At 50.5% G+C, this 20153-nt stretch overlaps 3 protein-coding genes across 4 annotated transcripts; 2 read left to right on the top strand and 1 right to left on the bottom strand.

The window, feature by feature from the left end:
• Positions 1–4036: 4036 nt before the first annotated feature.
• LOC117856526 (cation/H(+) antiporter 15) lies at positions 4037–6992 on the bottom strand. Its single transcript, XM_034738869.2, has 4 exons — positions 6729–6992; positions 5644–6642; positions 5153–5564; positions 4037–5060 (listed from the first exon to the last, which is right to left on the bottom strand). Exons 1-4 carry the CDS (start codon positions 6990–6992, stop codon positions 4108–4110), a joined length of 2628 nt encoding a protein of 875 aa, XP_034594760.1. The 3' UTR covers positions 4037–4107.
• A 1469-nt stretch (positions 6993–8461) lies between these two features.
• On the top strand, positions 8462–12979 carry LOC117855425 (uncharacterized). Of its 2 annotated transcripts, none has more exons than XM_034737776.2 (9): positions 8462–8693; positions 8787–8951; positions 10253–10341; positions 10450–10588; positions 10799–10842; positions 10938–11093; positions 11181–11256; positions 11868–11927; positions 12640–12979. In XM_034737776.2, the coding sequence occupies exons 2-9, from the start codon at positions 8874–8876 to the stop codon at positions 12793–12795; spliced, it is 798 nt and encodes a 265-aa protein (XP_034593667.1). In that variant the 5' UTR covers positions 8462–8693; positions 8787–8873; the 3' UTR covers positions 12796–12979. The 2 variants fall into 2 exon arrangements, with proteins under 2 accessions (XP_034593667.1, XP_034593669.1); XM_034737778.2 differs by having other exon boundaries at positions 8466–8693; positions 10799–10873; positions 10972–11093.
• Positions 12980–15122: 2143 nt separating this feature from the next.
• On the top strand, positions 15123–18505 carry LOC117858899 (calcium uniporter protein 6, mitochondrial). The gene is made up of 2 exons (XM_034742055.2): positions 15123–15867; positions 17735–18505. Exons 1-2 carry the CDS (start codon positions 15433–15435, stop codon positions 18212–18214), a joined length of 915 nt encoding a protein of 304 aa, XP_034597946.1. The 5' UTR covers positions 15123–15432; the 3' UTR covers positions 18215–18505.
• Positions 18506–20153: the final 1648 nt, after the last annotated feature.

Below are 20153 nucleotides of genomic sequence, written 5' to 3'. Positions count from 1 at the left end.
TGGATAACGATGCTACTACCATGCATCCAATGATATACTACCAAGTTGAGCGGGTGTTTTCTATATGTGGTATGGCTGTGGACGAGGATCGGAGTACCGAACATTAGTTTCGGCTGCATCCGGCCGGGACGTCGCTGACCATCTTAGCTTTGCTGCAGCCGGCCTACGTGGGAGCAGGTTTATTAAGTATTTAATTTTACACTATTCTTTACTTCATTATCCTGATTTTTTTTTGATTCGAGGGAAATTAAACTAAACAAAGTCTTCAGCTAGGTTTGGAGCCATCTGCACGTACGCTATTGGCTGGTTGCGTTCGTGATAAACTTAGTTAGGCTGCATTGTCTTCATACCAATTATGAGATACTCTTGTCATTAGGCTAGATGAAGGTGTAAACAATGCTAGGCTTACGTGATCGAAACATGTTCAGCGCAACTAAGCGACACGTGGAGGCGAGGGATTGGAGCAGAGGGGGCGGGGATGATGTTATTCGATTTACAAGCTGAAAGTAGAAAATGATTGTTTTCATCGGTCAACAAGACCACGTCCAGGGACAGGATTTCCGCAATTATATTGTTCTGCCAGTATTCTAGGATATCTTCCTCCACACCTGGCTCTGAAGCCTCAACATGTGGTTTACATACCGAGCGATATCATTCTTATTACTCCCTGATACTGATAATTATTCCCTTTTACTCTGGTGCGAGCAATGAGATGATATAATTTCCCTGTGGTACGGAACTATGGATTGACCCACATGCTATAGCTTTTCTTATTGACTTGCTTCAATTCGTGCCCCCTCCAAGCATGCAGTAGATTTAGTTAAATTTGTTTAATTTAAACCATGATTTTGACGTGTACGCAACAGATGGACTCAGAGTTCTTGTATGTACTGTTAGGAAACAGGGGGTAAGCCCCGTGCTGATTATATGTTTAAATAATTTCTTTCGAAGGAAGAAAAGAATTCACAATAATCGTGCTAACAAGTAGCGTCTAGTCATTGCAAGAGGAGGGGACTACCAAGTACCAAACTGTGCCATCATCAGTAGGTACACGACGTATACTGACGTGCCACCCACCCATCGAAAGGTGTAGCGATCCTCTGCTGGTAGCTAGGATGCTCGACGACGGAGATGAGCGACGGCGTTGGTATAGATCTCGGTTCGTGCCCACAGCTAGCTAGCACAATGATTTTGTCCACAATTCCAGGCCTAATCAATCGAATTATAAGGGCCATATGATGTAAGAGGTGTGTTGGAAGAATCTAATCAAATATTTCAACTTTAATTTCAAGATATCAAGGCTGGTGCAAGAGAGTTGAAAATAAAAATGTCTATTTGTTTTTTTTCGTGGCAGACAATTATTGACCTTACAAAAAATTGTAGCTAACAAACTATCCGTGCTTTTTCACATAATATTTATTTTCCATCTCTGCAGTCTCACTTCCACATCAGCAGATCATATAAATGATATATGTTATGCAAAAGTTGTATATAAAGTGCACATATACGTCATTATACTAGCTGATTGTTTAGATAATTTAGTTGTTTGATCTATGCGAGTGATGTGCAAACCTAAGCCACTAAGGCTTTTTTCCCCCTACAATCGAGAATTTCACTTTGCTATACTTGTGAGCTGAGAGCTTGAAACATGCTATGGTTCTTGCAGAAGGAAGTTAAAGCTAAGCACATTGCAAGCCAATAGTATTATTCCTCATTTTGTCCTTAAAAAAACATGCATGCACCACCTTCTAGATTTTATATCCTTTATCATATCAATGCCACCACATGCCCTACCAAAGATCGTCCTGCTTTGAAACAGATGTTTGCTTAAGCTTAAGGAGACACACCCACCCACTAAACCTTGGCTCTTTAAGCACAGAGTCAATTCCTAAAATAGTACACAGCTACCATGGCGCACGCTACGTTACCAAAATCATCCCTTGCTGCCCACTACCGATGCATGTAGACCCTGTGCTCGAGTATCGGTAGCACACCAGTGTCGTCCCCTTTCAAGGCCTTTAACCTTTTTCGAAAGATGCCCGTAGTTTTCAATCTCGCGCCTACGATGATCACTCTCGGTACGTCCATCATCCCCCGTTCCCCCATGTTGAGCTTTTGTTCAGGAGTCAGGACCAATGCAGGCGCCCTCCCCGCCAGGGCACGCAGGACCATAGCCATGTACCCGACACCATGATGACTCGAAGCTGCAAGCCCCCAAGGCGCCACGAGGTCGCTCTCGATCGTCCTCTCTCGCATAGGGTTGCCGAACCGTCGTCCGTGGCTTCGAAGCTGACAGGGGGGGGGGGGGGGGGGGGGGGGGGGGGGACACGGGGATTAATACGCACAGCTTAAAATCGCATCATCGCCACTAATCATGGTGTCCTCCTCCTGTCTGGCAGGCCGCCCCTCTCGCCAAAGGCCCTAATCAAGTGCCCACCAGTGGTGCTAGCTGCCTCCGATCCGCGCGGACAACCAGGCAGGTGGTGTCCCCAGCGGCTCGGCCTCCGCCCCGACACCGTCGCTCTCCGCGACCCAACCCAACCGAGCGCGGCGTGGAGTTGCATGGAGAGAGAGGACGGACGGACCACCCGCCGTTCGGCTGGGCGGTCGCACATTGCGCTGCTCCCCCTCGTTTTTGAAATGGCCGGGTGGGGACTGTAGCCTGCGTGCCGCAACGATCGCCATGTAGCCACGGGGGGCTGGGGCGGCGGCTACAGTGTCCAGCTCGGGCCGATCGGTGATGGGGTGCTAGAGGGACACTGGCACAGTGGCACGCCCGTGATCGCAGGGCACTCGGCTTCGGCCGCGTAGCTGCCCTGCGCATCACACACAGCGCAGGCTGCTTGGTGGCTTGGGCCTGGTGCAGTGGTGCTGGCCCCAGCTGGGTCAGCTCGGGGAGGAGAGGGACAAGCCATGTGGGAGCCGGGGCAATCATGCGACCGCCGGGGGCCAGGGGGTTGGCGATCCAAGAAAGATTGCGGTTAGTGACGCCGCAGAGATGGATAGGAGCGGAGCATCTCATGTTGGGATCAGTATTTTTCATTTCAGGACTGTGGTGGTAGCAGCTAGGGACGTGTAGCGCTTTTGTGAGATCTTTTGTTGTTAGTTTTATACGTACTGATGCTTTCGTTGGGACGTGCGGGCGTAATATCAGGGTTAAGCTTGAGGGGCTCGATAAAAGAAAAAAGTTATAAAGCTCTAGTGTTACCGAGGTGACTTTACTTGAGGGCCAGCGGTGGAGCCCGCCATGAACCCTAGACGATTCTTTTTCTTCCTCCCTCTTCCTCCTCCTCCTTCCTCCTCAAAAATAGAAGGTAGACTCAAGGGAGGCTTGAGCCTCCTGACCCACCGCTGGCTCGCCACTGTTGATGGCTCGATGCCCTTTGAAATGGACAGATAAAAAGGTGACTTCCAGTATGGGCATGCTATTGGATCTTGCGGAGTTTGGTTCAACTACGAAATTAAAGGATTATAGAAAGCTCGTGACGCGCAGTGTGAGACTGTTTTACATCATAAACCATGCATAGCAGCAAACACAAATTAAGAATGCGTCATTCAATGTACTACAGAATTGCTGATAAAAAAAAACTGTGTGTTTAAGCATGACAGACAGACAGCAGTCTTGTGGAGGAACGTCAGGGACAAATTAAAGACGTTGTTGGGCTCCCAAGCTTCCAGCCTAACAAAATAGCCCAACGTATAATGGGCCAACAAGTGAGCAGGCCATCTCATCGGGCCGGCCCAAAATTAAAATTGCTCCATTTTCCCTCTCCAGTCTCCACAAATGCTGAAATGCTACATCTCTATCTCGATCTATTCGAGTAATTTCCTTTGCTACGTGAGGAATTCTATGACATCTTGAGTGGATCAATTCATGACCTTACGGTCGAACTTCTGTAGACAAAAGTTAGCAACGTATAACCCGAGTGATTCATGCGGTTCAGAGCTAGTTGATCACTGTCGGAACTGAGAGATACAACCCTCCTGAATAAAACGATCGAAAATACAGCAGTATACACTACACAAACAAATAAAACCTCCTGAATCAGAACGGTGAAGGACCTAGCTGCATGCCTTAAAAAAGCTAGGAACGTACAACAATCCTCCTCAGAAGCCTACGGTGCCAGCAGAGCCAGACCACCTACTATTTGCTGCCGACGCCGCGCTCGTACGGTACGCCGCGGACGCCGCCGCCGCCGGCCGCTGGTTGGCGTTGCTCAGGTACTGGCGCACCGGGTCGCTGCTCGCCGCCGGCGCGGGGACCGGGGCGGGCGCCCCGGCCACCACGTACTGCTGCACCACCAGCAACGACACCGCCATGGAGAAGTCGGACGAGACCAGCATGTCCCCGATGGGCCCCAGCTCCGGGTTCTCCATCCAGTCCTCGAGCGCCGCCGTCATCGGCGACCCGGCCTGGCCGGGGCGCCGGCCCACGATGTAGAGCTCGTGAAGGTTGTTGTCCATGCTCCGGATGGCGGCCACGGTCTCCTCGCTGTTGGCCACTATCTTGGTGGAGTAGGAGATGGCCTCGTTGCCGTGGTTGCGCGTCCGGAACTCGTTGAGGTAGTCCTCGTCCATTTCCAGCTCGCTCTTGCCCTCCGTGCTGATGGTGATGTGGCGCGAGTCCGCGTCGGCCGGCGACGGGCGGTAGGACGAGCCGGAGACGGAGGGCGTCCTGTAGTCGGGAGGGAGGAACCGCACGATGGTGAGGGTGACGCCTGGGTGCTCGACCATCCTCCACGCGTAGGCGAGCGCCTCGCGGTCGTCGGGCCCGCCGAAGAAGAAGAGCGCGACGTGGTGCTCGGTGGCCATCCGCGCCGCGGCGGCGCTGAGGCCGCGGTCGACGAGGATGGCGACGGAGCACGGGGAGGTGGAGAGGAGGCTTTCGTTGAAGCCGCGGACGTGCGCGTTGATCGGCTCCATGCCGCCGTCCACAGTCTGCTGCTTGTGGAACGGGACCACGATGAGCGACACGTGCTTGTCCTCGGCGAGCACGGCCACGTCCTCGTGCATCGTCTGGTACGGCGACACCGCCGCGAGCGTCTGGATGGACACACCTCCTGCGGCACACAAGCAAAATGCTCTGCGTCAGTATATAACCAAAATTTCCCTTTTTTGATGATCCTTGTGAAGAAAATTGTACTGCAGTGACCTGTGTGTCTCTCGTAGTTCTCGAAGGCGTTGAATATGTGCTCCGTCACGGGCGGCAGGGAGGAACCCGTGCCGCTCCGGCTCTGCTTGGACGCGGAGGCCGCCGCGGCGGCAAGCATGTTGGAGGCGCGGCCCGTGAGCTCCACGAGGTGGAGCGCGTAGATGAAGATCGGGGAGCGCTTGTTCGGGTTCGAGAGCTCCAGCAGAGAGAGCACGGACGGCACGTTGCGGGTGGTGTGCACGCAGGCCAGCATCCGGAGCTCGCTGTCGTGCCTGATGCGCTGAAGGTTCCGCCGCTTGTATCCGACGAGGCGCCTCGACGGCCGGTACACGCCCGTCACCACCGGCGTCACCAGCGTCGTCATCGCCACCGACACCAGCACCATCACTGCAAACGACTCGTCATCCAGCACCTACAACACAACATACTTGGCGCGTATCAGAATGAAATCACATTCGTTATGGTGGTACCCAATCAGTAACGTGTTGAACCTCTTTGTCTCTTCCAATGTTGAGCACGATCATCTCCACGAGCCCCCTGGTGTTCATGAGGAAGCCGAGGGCGATGCCCTCGCGGAACGGCATGGTGTAGAGCGCGGCGATGATGATGGTGCCCATGATCTTGGCGAAGCTGGCCATGACGAAGACGAGCACGAGCAGGCCGACGGTGATGGGGTCGCCTATCTTCCTGACGTTGGTGCGCAGGCCGCTGATGGCGAAGAAGAGCGGCAGGAGCAGGCCGGTGACGAAGTCCTCGATCTTCTCGATGAGCACCACGCCGAGCGGGCCGGTGGGGATGACCAGCCCGTAGACGAAGGCGCCGAAGACGGAGTGTATGCCGATGGCGTCGGTGCAGACGCCGGCGAGCATGACGCCGGTGAGGATGAGGGAGACCTGCATGTCGCTGACGGCCTCGCCCTCTGGTGTGCGGCGGATGAGCCACCACATGCCGGGGCGCACGGCGTAGAAGCAGAAGAGCACGAAGAGCACCCCGCAGAGGAGCACCCACAGGGAGGAGAGCGCGGCGCTGTTCACCTCCGAGATGGCGATGGCGAGCGCGAGCAGGATCCACGCGCACATGTCGTTGACGATGGCGGCGGACATGGCGATCCGGCCGAGCTCGGTGCCGAGCAGCTTGGTCTCGGCGAGGATGCGGGCAAGCACGGGGAACGCCGTTACGGAGAGCGCGACGCCGAGGAAGAGCAGGAAGGAGGTCTGGTGCACGTTCCGGGACACCTGGTGCCGGAAGATGAAGGACGTGGCGATGCCCATGCAGAACGGCAGCGCCATCCCCGCGATGGCGACGAACAGCGCCTTCTTCCCGGAGCGCCGGATCACGTCAATGTCCATCTCCAGGCCGACCAGGAAGAGGAAGTAGAGCAGGCCCAGGTGCGCCACCGTCTCCAGCGTCAGCAGGCTGCGCTGCGGGAACACCATGGTCGCCCACGTCTCGATCTGCCCCATCACTGATGGGCCCAGAAGCACGCCGGCCTGCGCGCAACAGACATGAATCCATGCACCGGGGGTGTATTTTTACGTATACGAGAAGCGAGCAGAGATCGATGACGCGCGCGTACGAGGATCTCAGCGATGACGCGGGGCTGGCGGAAGGGCCTGAGGACGAGGACGAGGACGCGCGTGGTGACGACGATGATGGCCGTCTGGAGGATGAAGAGCGGGAGCGAGAACTCGAGTGGGTTGAACCCCTGCCAGATGCCGTTGGTGGTGATCATCATCGGCGAGTAGCACACCACGTTGCTCGACGCCTTCGGCTGCGTCACGTTGCGGATCTGCGCCGTGACGTTCGTCGGAAGACCGTCGGAGATCGGCATGGCGTCCATCTTGGCGCATGGCACGGCGAGCGCCGCCCTCTCTCGCGATCACCGGAACGCGGCCCTCCCTCCTCGCCGGCTCGCGTGCTCTCTGCTTCGCCACGCGAGTTGCGTTTCAGGGGGGCGGTGGCAGCGATAGAGGCGACGCTTGCTTGACCGCTCGAGGCGTGCGTGGACGCTACCGGACGGTGGGGGGAATGGGTCAAACGGCAGAAACAGATGGAGGACGGATCGCTCGCGACGCTGTATCGTCGTTTGATTGGCTGCCCGGGGACTTTGGAGAAGAGCGCCGAAGCGTGCGTGTCTGCTTGCGATTGGTCGGCACCCAAGTGAGCTGCATGGCAGGAAGCAGTGAAGCACCAGAGTTAGTGGGCCAGAGATGTAGCACACGGCCCGCTATCACCAGCAGAATCTGCGAGATGAGCACGGGACGCCTGGGCCACATCCAGGTTTCATTTCAGGAATCTGTCCTTTGTGGCCCAGCTTAGCAGAACTACAGGACTTCGTTCGTCTAGTCCGTAACGTAACCTGTGATCGCGAGATTCTGTTGACCTGTTCTTGTCGAGCCGCGCGGAGAGAAAACAAACAACGCGGTTGGGGTCGGAATGTGCAACGTCCCGCTCGCTCTTTAATTGGGCGACTTCAGATTTCCGTCGGCATCAGCGCAGGCGTGGCTTATTGATGAGGAGAGCGACCGGGAGGGGAAAGAGATCGGCGGGTATCACACAGCTGATGGCAGACGCAAACCTGGAGAACCATCCGCTCGTGACAGGAACTGAGAACCGCTGCTGCAGGACGTACAGGCTAATCACGATCGCATTTCTTGCTTTCGCGAGGAAGGAAAACTGATCGTAGAGTAGTGTGACAACCAACCCTCCTAGACTCCTAGGACGATACTATTGATACGCGGAAAAATTATTAGTGAGTGCTCCGTTCTCTCGGTAATCATCGAGATCACAAGGACGGAATGAATGAACGGGCGATAATTCACGGACCGGGACACCCGGGAACGGGCATCAAACTGGACCTCACGACGGGGAATGGGAAAGAACTTATTTCCAATCAGCTGATGTGTTTCGCCATATATGCGCCTACTCGGAACGATCGCATGAGACTGCAACACTGGCTGGCACGGTTTCGTGTCACATGCAGACATGCTTCATGCAGGCACGCATTCATCGCTCCTTGGTCCCCGACGCCTCATGTGTCCAGCCAGATCTCATGTGAGGCTGGCTGGAAAATCACGTAACGAACCGCCGCCTCGTGGTCAGGAAACTGATCGTACGGCACGGCGTGCACCGTTCCTCCGTGGACACAAGACACTACACCACCGATCCAGGAAGGCTTGGATCATGGAACCTTCTTGTTGTTGTTTTTTTTTGTTTGTTTTCCCACCGCACCCGTGCAACCAACCCAACCTGATCGGCTGGCGGTCGGTGTCCCGTCCACGCGATGACGTTATTTGCCTCGTCTCCTCGCGGTCGCGGAGTCGTGGTTCTCCCAGGTCCCAGCCAGCCGAGCTAGCCGAGCACCTCGCCCTCGTCCCCTCGTGCGGGGAACCCACCCCCGCTTTTAAAACCGGAGGCTCCCTCCACGCTCGAGCGAGGCCGAGCTGCAAAGAAAACCCCGAAGCAGAGAGAGGAGCGCATCGCACGGGCAAGCGGCGGCAACGAGTACGCGGCGAGTCCCGGCCCAATCTGTCCTATCCAGGTACCGATCCTCGAAGCTTATCAGCAACTCTGCTTCCTGAGCCTCTGTCAAGCTTAGATAAGGAAGATTGAAAAGACGAGTCCGGGAGTGCAGGGTTCCTGGAGTGGGTTCGGTGCACAATCCAGTAGCTTGTTCTTCGCCTCCCCTGTTCTTTGGTGGATCGGAGCGGATAGAGGAGGAATGGACGCGAATTTCGGTCCACAGGAGCGGATTCTGTGGCCGGCGTCGGTTCTTGCCGGCATCGTCATATGCGGCGCTGTAAGCTCTCCTCGCTTAGCCTTGGCCCCTTCCTCTTTCATAGTTTTTTTCTCTCTTAGCTGAATTTCAAACTCGCAGCTCTTAAGGTTTCTTTACTCAGCCTCGTCAATTTGCGAGATTATTGGTTGTGCCTGCTGCTCTTGTGTTATCTGGGGTGCCCAAACCCACCTCCCTCCCTCTCTCTCTCTCTTCCCACGAAACCAAGATCCATATTGGTAGTTGAACAGAAAGATCAGCGGCATTCTCTTTTTTGGGTAAAAGGTCAATGCAGGTCGTATCAGCGCTGGTCAATGATGCATCTAGTGATCTAGGTGCCAGTCGCCTTCTTCTACAATGCCGGACGGGTAGCTGTAGGCGCAATACAAGTCTGTGGACAATATTACGTTGAATAGTTTTCTAGAAGAGTTATTTCGGCGTTTTACACAGGATGAGAAGCTTCGGTGAAAACTCTGTATTTATACTTTAGTGCACAATTGTGATATTATATTGGATTCCTATTTACTTTTAAGTGAGCCGTTAGTATCAGTGTAAGTTTCGTTGGCAGCAGCTTTGATGTCGACCTTACTGTGTTTGGGTAGCATTGCAGTTTCCAGGTTCTCTTTCCTTTTGTTTGTCGTGTTCCATGTTGGCGCGCAGGAAAGTATTTCTTTTCTTTTTTCTTTTTAAAAAGGAGGGTGTCAAGAATAAAACATTTTTGGTAACAAGTGCTATCAACTATCAATATTATACAAACTTGTAACAATTATATTTGCAAGGTAGTAAATTTCTTAAATAGACAAATACTTCAATGTGAGATTGCTTGTGGATGCGTAGCACATATCTCTCATGGTGTTTATTGATTTAGTTATTCAAGAGATAAGTAAATTCCTCTGAAAAAAGAGGAAAGTTTCATATGCTTTGTTGGGATTTACAAAATAAAAAAAACTTGATAAAAGTTCCAGGAGGCAACTAAACTCCCTGTAATCAGCAAAGCTTTGCATACCTAAGGTCATTGCATTTGCACTTCATTGTTAAAATTACGCGCTACTTTTTAAAAATTACTGGGTGGTACAATTTGACACCAAAGGGGTATGGAAAAATAAAATAAAATTGCTGCTGGTTACACGTACAAGGGAGTATGGCCTAGGTCACATCCCACATAACAATGTTGGTTATTTTTGCTCTTATTTTGTCAACTACTATCTTTGAAGTGAAAACGCTGCTCTACTTCTGAGTACCCAGCTTAAACAAGAGTGCTGTTTGAAGCTATCGAAAAAAATAGTTCTTGTAATACTTTATTACACTGACCATTGTCCTTATAGGTATATGAGATGACCCGCAAGGTTAGCTCTCGGTGCTTCAAAGGTTACAGTAGGTTAAGTCACATGCAAAAGGTTGAGTGGAACAATAGGTATGATATTCAGGGACACAACTTTTGTTCTTTTATCTATTACTATTCTTATTATTGCTGTTGGCTTTAGTTTATTTATTCTGATTACATGATACCACCTTTTGGTAGGGGTTTCTCTACGTTCCATGCATTGGTTGCTGCTGCCATTTCTTTTTACTTGGTCATGGTCTCTGATCTCTTTAATGAAGATGTCAATAATGGCATAATAATTGATAGAAAATCATGGTTATCTGATGCCATGTTTGGGGTAAGCTGTGCCTTCAACTTCATTTCCCTATGTCCGCAGACATTCGACTTGTTAAATTGTTACAAGAAATATCTTAAGAACTGTTTTATTTCTTTAGTATGCTCTGCTTCTTTCCTCCATGACCCACTGGCATACAGATGATAACTATTGTTGCGTGTAGCGTGCATATTTGTAGAACACATTGCATTGACCTACTATATAACTCTACAGGTCTCAATTGGTTACTTTTTGACAGACTTGACGATGATCCTATGGTATTTTCCTTCTTTAGGTGGAAAGGAGTATGTAAGTATCACTCTGTAGCACACCTTCTGTCTTAATGGAATTACCCTGTTGTGATTTCCTCTAGGTCAGGAGTTATTTTTTCAACATTGATGTTTCAGCTCTTGCATCATGGACTTTCCATGTATGCAATTGGTCTTGCTTTGTTGAGTGGCAAAGCACACATGTACATACTCATGGTCCTCTTCACCGAAGTCACCACTCCATTTGTGAATCTCAGATGGTAATGTAACGTCCTTTATTGTTAATCGTGCTCAGTAAGAACTGAGACTAGCATTCATTTTTTCTAAAATTGTAATGATCTGTGCAGGTATCTGGATGTTGCTGGCCAGAAGACTTGTAACCTTTACTTATACAATGGCGTGGCTCTATTTGTTGGATGGCTGGTATGGCGGCTATGCTCATGATTCATCACCCATTTTGTACAATAGTTTTAGTTAAACCAGTTTTCTATACAGTCTAACAGTCATAGTGCCTATAACTCAGGAAGGTTTCTCTAAATGTTAGAGCATTGTATACTTACGTTCCCTGTCAGCTGTGGTTACTGTTTTTACTATTTCTGCTGTCTACACACACAACATAGCTCACGAAAATAGCCCTGTCAATTCCATGTTTTCCTTGGAGAGTTTTGATCGCGTTTGGTGAAAATAATTTTTTAATATTTTTGTGTTTTCCTTTCTCGTGGACAGAGGCATTTATATGCTTTTTATTATTACAAATCAAATGTAAATGTCAAATGTGTTCTGTAGGAGCAGCTGCAGCTTCCTTGCTATGCTTCTGAATTGTTTTGAAACTGTGATAGCTGGGGTACATCTATCATTGATGACTTGGATTTGAAACTAATAAGGGAAATGATCTAGGAATTTTTGTGATCCAATACAAAATTATATTTGGATGCCGACTCCCCCTTTCCAAACAAAGCCTAAACAATTTCTTTAAATGTTAGTTTTTGCTCCATTGAATATAAACTATTAATGCATCTTTTGTTGGCTTACAGGTTGCTCGGATAATATTATTCGTGTATCTGTTCACCCATATGTATTTGCACTACGATCAGGTATCTATGGCATTACCATTTTTTTTCTGAGGCACACTATACTTACAACTTACAAGTTAGCCAGGGCAGCATTTTAAAGCCATTTATCCATTGAATGTAAAATTTTAGACCTAGACTTGTGATATTAGTATTTCTTTATTAAATTTAAAGTTCGTTCCACAGTATGCTATAACAAAACAATCCGATGAATCTGCAAAATCTTCAACAAAAAAGGTGGAAAAGAAACACTGAAATACGAGGAACTGTAATTATGTAGGATTCCGATTCAGACGGTTTGACCTATGCCACTGAAAATGTTTGCAGTTATAAAACTGTCTGTACAGAACAGGTCATCAATGATGGCATGCCACAGAAGAAACGTGCAAACCTATTGTTGATATAATCTTCTATTGCTATGTAGAACTTTTGTTATCCAGTGACAGGAAGTTAGTTTGTTGTTACAATGGCGTTCGGTGCACTCATGACAAAAAAAGTGTGGATTTCCATTGTCCTCAGCCATTTTATTGGTGTTTTCTTAAACAGAAAAGGCAAAAATGTGTTATACTCTCTCCGTTCCAAATTGGATGTCGTTTTGGCTTGAATCTAGAAAAACCAAAATGACCCAATTTGAAATGGAGGAAGTATATTTAACATATAAAGTGCAAAAACGAAACTGTATATGAAAACTGACGCTCCTTTTCATCTTTGTGTGATGCTTCTGCCGTCCTGCCAGGCGAGATCCATCTTCACCTTAGGATTCTACAGCTTGGTGGCAGTGCCATCGACGGTATCAGTGATGAACGTGTTTTGGTTCTGGAAGATACTCAAGGGAATGGTGAAAACCCTGTCCAGGAGGAGGAAGCACAGTGAAAACGGGAAAACAGATTAGAAGGAAGCATCTTCTAACTTTATTCGTATAAATTATCTCTCTCTCTAGATCTACAGTTAATTCTTCTCTGTACTTACACAAGGGTACTTGTGGTCACTATTATTTCACAGCTGTAATTATTTTGCGGTAAGTGATTAGCTTGTATTCAAAGTCTGCATCCTGCAACTCTGAATTCTTGCAACAATTCCATGCTCATCACCACGTAGACTAGTGTATACGAAGTAGTATTATTTTGGCCACTCATTCCTTGGGGCTTGATTTCAATCTCCAGGGTGAAGATCTTGAGACTTTGGTCGGCACTGTTGACGAGCACGTGCAGTTTGTGGAAACGAACGTAAACAGATGGTCCATTAGTTTCTCTTTGGAATTAACAAATCTAACATTAGTTTCTCTTTGGAATTAACAAATCTAACGTACTGCTTATTCACAATATATTCCATATTGTGAGTCGTTTTGACTTTTCTCGATTCATATATATTATTATGCATCTAGATATACACTATATCTAAATGCATAATAATATTTATGTACTAAAAATTAAACGCTCTGCAATTTAGAATTAAGGTTGCCAAACAAAGAATCCGAGAATCTCAGAAAAGGTGATTAGCAGCCGGTCCGTCGGTGACCCATTGCCCCCGCGCCCGCCGGTAGAAATGGCAGCGGGGCTGTGGTCCAGTGGGTTTCTAGTTCGAGCCCTGGCAACGAGGCAGGCGAGCAGCAGCAACCTTCCGCTTCGGGGTACTGCTCTGCTCAGCTGCCTGATCGCTTGGGCGCGTCGCATCAGGTTGCTCTGTTCGTGCTTGCGCGACAGGCGCCGCGTCCACGACGTGTCGACCACGGGGCGCGGTGGGCTCAAGCGCGTCCGGGTCGGCGTCTGTTGCCGCCCCACCGTGCCGTGTCCTCGTTCATTCTCGACAATGGAAGAATAAAATCAGAAGAACAAGAACAAGGTTCGTCCTTTTTGATTTTGGTTAACCTTTTTCCTCCTAGGTAAGGAAAGCCTCTGAACCTGGCCGACGGATCTCCCTTTCGTTTTCGTTTGTTTTGTCCTCCACCAGGAGCGTGTCTGCGTCTGCGTCCCCTGGGTTTTCTTCAGTGTGTACGCAAATTCCATTTACTCTGCCGCGAACTCTGAAAAGGTACCACGCGGCACTGCCGCGCTTCTTCTGTAGAATCGGATGCTCGGGCTAGTTCCCCAGTTGATCTAGCAGGATGACATATTGTGCTGAGTACGGATTTTTTTTAAAAAAAACTTCAAAATTATTTTAAATACTATTATTTTATAATATATCATCTCTTGCTGCAAAGTCAATATTGTACTAAGATCTGTGAAGTATTAAATGTACAATAGAATTTGATTTATTATTAACCAAATTTTCACGTTTCGTCAAATTATATAAATCATATACCGAGATAAAAAAGAAGAAGAGGAGACAGGAGGCGTTTGACTTTTGAGGCCTTCCTAGTCTTGTAGACTTGATGGTAAAATAAAATGAGGGGCTTATAAGAAATTTGCGTAAAATTCAATGGTAGATTATATAGTTTTCTTTCCATTTCAATATAAATCCGAATTTGTTGCTACAGCTACCTAAACCGTCTTGTTTATACACCAGCGCTTTCCATTATTTCTTAATAACAGGACTCCGTATGTGTTCGGTCATGAAGTGTCCATAAAAGGAGGTGATCGTTTTTGCTTATTTTCATTTTTTAACAATAGAACTATCTCTAAAATAAACTTGTACTTAGGTAAGTGAATATATTCTTTTTTAACAATGAATGTTCCATAAAATATTAACAACATTTAAATTGGGTAAGTGAAAATATTAGGAGCAGAGCTTTGGGAGAGGAGGGCGGGGGTAGCCATGACGGGAGGTGGGCAGAGCGGCCGGCGGTGGAGGGCGGCGACCTTATGGATTTGGGGTTTTTGGGTTTGGGAATTCAATGGCTGACGAGTTTAGAGGGATGGCTAGGGCGGCGGGCAGCCCGATGAAGGAGGTGAGTTGAGGGCGGCTAAAGCGAGCCGATGAGGGTGCTGGCCGCCGGATAGCGGAGGACCTCTGGTGGGCGAGGTAGGTGGCGGGGTGAGAAATTGAATTGGTTTGTGGCGGTGGGAGGATGGCAGCTCGGTCGGCGGTGGAAGCACCAGGCGAGGGAGGTGCTCTAGCAGATCTCGCTTGAATGGCGAGGAAGAAGAACAGCCACGGGCAGCCGACAGGCAAGTGGTCTTTCGTCAAACGTGATGATGATAGGCCCAGGCAAGCAGCTTCCGAAAACCAACATGCTACATGCTCTTCCCTCTTTTGTGCACAGGGAAGGCGGAACCCACCCAGAAGCACAGTGCGCAGGCAGTACCTGCCATCAGCCAAGGCGGACGAAAAAGGAAAGAAGGGCCCTCCTCTCCAAAAATAAGCCCAACGCGAACGCGGCCTCCCCTTCCCGGCTTCCCCTGCCTCCGCTCCTCTCGCCGTCTTCGCCTCCGCTTCCCCCTTCACTTCTCCATACTTCGCGCTCCGCCTTCCTCCCGCTTTGACAACCTCCACCCCTCTTATCTCTCCCTCGCCTCCCTCCCACCCACCACACGCGGCATCTGAGAAAAGAGAGAGCGAGAGAGAGGCCGAGAGGCACCGACACGACCCGATGTCAATGTGGCGCGTGTCCCGCTCCCTCCTCCGCGCCGCCTCCGCCTCGGCGGCCGGGCGCGGGGCCGCTGCCGGCGCTCCCCGCCGGTGGGCCCCGCCGCCGCCGTGCGCGCTCGAGCGCTGCTGGCCCCGCCGCGGCTTCGCGTCACTCCCGGGGGCCGCGGCGGCGGCGGAGGAGGCGGCGCCGAGGAGGGACGGGGAGGAGGAGGTGACGGCGGCGGAGGCGCGGAGGCTGATGCGGCTGGCCAACGTCGAGGCGCTCAAGCGGCGGCTCGGGGACGGGGAGGTGATCCCGTACGCGGACCTGCTGCGCGCGTGCCAGGACGCCGGCGCGGCCAGGACGCGCGCCGAGGCCGCCGCGCTCGCGGGCGCGCTCGACGAGGCCGGCGTCGTGCTGCTCTTCCGCGACAGGGTCTACCTCCAGCCCGACAAGGTAAGCTCGCATTGCCGCAATCTCCTCCGTTCCTCCCCCCCCCCCCCCCCCCCCCCCCCCCCCCCCCCCCTCCTCCTTTCATGACCCTCTATAATATTCTCGCTCGCGGCCTCGGTTCGCTGGGTTCGTGCCTTCGCGGCTCGGTTCCCCCGGCCGGCGGTTCCTCAAGGGTTCCCGCCGGCCGCCGTTCTACCCGTGCTCCTCGCCGCCGGTGATCGGTTTGTTTGTTCGGTCGCGGTTAACTTAGTCGTATGACCCACCGGCCAGTCCATGCCGACCTCGGGACCTATCCCGGAAGGCATTTTTATTTTTCGATGCAACCAAGGAGCGCATTGAAGAATTTGTTCGACCAATCGGAAATTTTGCCCGGCGAAGCATTCCGCCGAGCATGGTGCTCACGGAGTCAAGGCTCAGGGCGTGGGCGCGGTGAGCAGCTCAAGTACAGATCCGTGAATTCATAGGTAGATGGTGGCCTGTGGGGTTTGGTCAGCTTCCTCGAAGTACAAGCGATGGTTAATGTTTACATCACCTACAAATTGTACCGATGGTCCATAGATTCACTCGTTCAAATTGCGTCTGCCCTTCGACGTATACATCCATAGTGCGGTAACTTTTCAAACAAAAAAATAAAAGATTCATAGTGCAGTTTGTGCTGAACTTGCTGATCGGGACTGTTTAGACTAGAATTGAATTGGCCTTTGAGAATTGAAGATATACGCGGGCTCGTGGCCGTACTGTTTAGACTAGAAGCCATCCACTTGCATGTGGCACTTTCTAGGGTGAAAGGTGATCAGTATGCTTGTGGACGCGGCGGCCCCTAGGTGGTGGTGGGGACTGGTGGCTCACGTCGTGCCCCTCTCGGGTGCTCACACCGGCGGACCGGCCACACCAGTGCAAAAAGTCATCTGGTTTTCTTCCATAGGGAGGAATTCATCTGCTTGTAAAAGCATCGAATGGTGCCTCTACTTTTTCTACTTTTATTCGATCTGCTCCCTCATACAGGATGGGCCATATGCCCTGGAGAGGCTAGTATGTGAGTGTGTCCCTTTGCACTGCCTCTATCTTTGTTTCTGTTATCTCGTATAGGATGGGCCGAGTGGCTTGTGGCACATGATGCACTGTCCATTGTCTAGACTGCTTGTTTTGTATATTAAGCTACCACCTACCAGTCTGCTGTGCATAAAGTTTGTTGTGTGATAGAAATTCAATAGTGGGGATCTCGGTGATGAAGGAAAGCTATTTGCTTGACAGTTGATTGCTTTCACAATGTTTTGTCCTATGTTTCTTTCTTGTTTAATGCTTAAAGTAATCTCAAGCCTCTTTGTGTCACGTGATGTGCAATTTGATGCCTTGGGGCAAGGTGAACTAAGGGGCAGATAAGCAAACTTTAACTATCATTCCTCATTCAGGTTGATGGTGCTGGATGTAAATTAGCAATTGTCTACTGAATATTTGGAACAAAAGCATGAAGTTTCACATAAAGGATCTTCTAGTATACTCTTAAATCATTTTTACTTTCCATTGCCTTGCACATTTTGTGTTTGAAAAGTATACACGCTCTTGCATATTTCTTGCACATTATTTTGTTATTTTTAAGTTCATCCTTTTAGGATCAGACACATTGTAGGTTGATTTTGAGGATATTGCCAATCAATTTCTCATTGACAGTGGTACATGGTGTAGCAAACTGAAACACAAATTAGGACTATGGCATATCCACATATGCTGAAATTCCTACCTTTAAATTTCTCAATTGGTTCTTATCAATATAGGTTTGGATTGTTGTCTTGTGGTCTTACATAAGCAGTTACCTAACACTAGCAGATACTTACCATTGGCAGATGCTAATTCCTCTTGTTTTATACAGATTGTGGATCTTGTAAGGAAAGCTATGCCCCTTGCACTGACACCTGAGAATGATCCGGGGAAGGAAGAGCTCAAACAGCTCCAGGCTCAACTTGAAGACATCAACAAGCTCGCGCACAAGCAAGTCCGGCGCATCCTCTGGTCTGGCCTGGGTTTCCTGATCACCCAGGTCGGCCTCTTCTTCAGGCTCACGTTCTGGGAGTTCTCCTGGGACGTCATGGAGCCCATCACGTTCTTCACGACCACGACGGGCCTGGTTGTGGGGTATGCCTACTTCCTCATCACGTCAAGGGACCCGACCTACCGTGACTTCATGGAGAGGATGTTCGAGTCTCGGCAGAAGAAGCTGATCCAGAGGCAGAACTTCAACCTTGACAGGTACCTGGAACTCCAGAGGCGCTGCAAGGATCCCCTAGAGAAGGTGTGCGGCACGTCCAACCCTGACATGGCTCATCTCCATGAGCTATCCATCCACAAATGACAAAACAATTCACCATTGCTTCATTACTTCTTTCATTCTCTGGGAGCGATGATCGCTTCTAGCAAAAGTAACCGGTGTTTCTTGCACTTGTGAGATAGACCTACTTCCTCTGCCTGGGACCTTTTTCCACGGTCCTCTCCTATGCAGATGTGTAGGTCAGCTTAACCCCTTTTTAGCGATGCTGAAGCACAAGCACCTGATAGTTGAAAGGCAAGCTCATCTGTATGACCAGAAGCTTACCCGCTACCGACTCTGCTAATATACTGTCTCACTGTGACTTATTAGCTCTTACCTTTGGTGGTAAATCATCTCTGCTGAATGTGTACTGTGTGTACCGCCCGCTGGAAATTTACCGGGCCATCGCATCCGCTCTCCGCCTCTCCCAGTATTTGACGGTGCAGTTGGTTTGCCATAATAATGACGCTGGTTAGGGCCTTGTATTTGAAACACGTGCCTTTAGAAATGTACTTCGAAACGAGGCTGAGGGATGATCAAGCTACTAGTGCGTACAGATGCCGTGATGCTAGCTGTCCTCACATGGCCTGAAATTTTGGTGGTGGCATCTGACCGCGAGCCGCAATGTCCACGAGCCGCAAAAGGCCGCAACCAGGATTAGACCGTATGCACATAACATTCTTCCTCTCCCAATCAAAGCTGGTAAAGAGTAAATACCCCGGAGTTCACTGAATTCGGCTCCTGAAACCTGATCAACCAAGGCGGCTGGAGTCGGACTATCTGACAGAGGATCCGCTCCGGCATTCAGCTATTGGCTGGACAGGGACTCCAATTGCCGGGTCCATTGGTATCCTCATCGTGCCTGTAGTCAAAGATACTGATGCCGCCGCCGGTGACCAAGCCGAGCAGCGACCAGAGGGACGTTTGCGCGCGTCGGGAGCCGCGATTCCCTGCTCTGCGGTTTGAGACCTGTGTGAATACCGCCGGAGAACGGAGAGGCGCCGTTTACGACCAAAGGCCCCAACTCAGTCACCAAAGAATCTCCGGTTGGTTTGGGCCAACTGGAGACTGGAGCAGTGGACCACCGCCAATCCTATCTGGCCTTAGAAGAGGAGGCTGGCAGGGGCGGAGGCCTAGTGGAGGTGGCAGGTTGGCCGTGGCGGAGGCGAGGCGGCGCCCATCCAGTGGGCAGTGGCCGGTGGCGGGGGTGAGTAGCGCCGCCGGATTAGGAAGGGCGGGCCGGAGGGGGCAGCGGTGGTTGGTGGGCGGGCGGCGCTCGCTGTGGCGGCCGGGAAGCCTAGGGAAGAAGAAGGTGGCTATTCGGTGGAAGGGGCTGGCGGCGAGGGTGAGGAGGAGTGCCACCGGGCGGGTTGGAGGGGGCAGCGGTGGGTTGTGGCCGGGCGGCGCGGCTGCCGCCGGCCGGGGCGGCGGAGGAAGGGGCGGGCGGTGGAGTCTCGCGGGGAAGAAGAGGAAGCGGTGGGGAAGGAGGCGGCGGTTGTGGGCTTAATGGCCCTCTAATCCATCCTCCCTATCTGGCACACGAAAGCCAGATAGGAGCCTCCGTGGACCACTGGGGACGGATACGCTGATGGGCTGATGGCCTAACCAATTTTACCATGCAATGTTTTTTCCCCACCAAAATATAATCATTTTCTATTTAAAACGAGAGAAATACATGTCAATTAAAAACAAAAATACGGCCTAAAAAAACAAAACAAAAATACGCAATTGCTTATTTTAAGCCCCAACCGGTCTTACCAGATTTTGATCTCAACCAAATCAAAGACGTAACCAAAATTTTATTCACTTTAAGGCTAACAATACCTACCTGTATCTATGACATATTGACATTGCCATCCATGGGTTAATTTTGCATGGCAACATGCCGTTGTTCGTTGTATACTCCCCTCAAATATATCCAACATTTTATATTTACTCTCTCCGCTGTCGTTTTGGTTTTATTAGATTTATAGACTTTGTTATG

Source organism: Setaria viridis, chromosome 5 (assembly GCF_005286985.2).
Source record: "Setaria viridis chromosome 5, Setaria_viridis_v4.0, whole genome shotgun sequence".
Taxonomy (NCBI): domain Eukaryota; kingdom Viridiplantae; phylum Streptophyta; class Magnoliopsida; order Poales; family Poaceae; genus Setaria; species Setaria viridis.
This window is presented reverse-complemented; position numbering and strand designations above follow the sequence as displayed.

Coding starts and splice junctions, on each gene's coding strand:
- LOC117856526 (XM_034738869.2), bottom strand. CDS start 6,992: ATGGACGCCATGCCGATCTCCGACGGTCTTCCGACGAACGTCACGGCG. Junction 6,643..6,728: donor GCGTCATCGCTGAGATCCTC/GTACGCGCGCGT, acceptor TGTTGCGCGCAG/GCCGGCGTGCTTCTGGGCCC. Junction 5,061..5,152: donor GAACTACGAGAGACACACAG/GTCACTGCAGTA, acceptor TGTGTGCCGCAG/GAGGTGTGTCCATCCAGACG.
- LOC117855425 (XM_034737776.2), top strand. CDS start 8,874: ATGGACGCGAATTTCGGTCCACAGGAGCGGATTCTGTGGCCGGCGTCG. Junction 8,952..10,252: donor GCATCGTCATATGCGGCGCT/GTAAGCTCTCCT, acceptor TTGTCCTTATAG/GTATATGAGATGACCCGCAA. Junction 11,257..11,867: donor CTCTATTTGTTGGATGGCTG/GTATGGCGGCTA, acceptor GTTGGCTTACAG/GTTGCTCGGATAATATTATT.
- LOC117858899 (XM_034742055.2), top strand. CDS start 15,433: ATGTCAATGTGGCGCGTGTCCCGCTCCCTCCTCCGCGCCGCCTCCGCC. Junction 15,868..17,734: donor TCTACCTCCAGCCCGACAAG/GTAAGCTCGCAT, acceptor TGTTTTATACAG/ATTGTGGATCTTGTAAGGAA.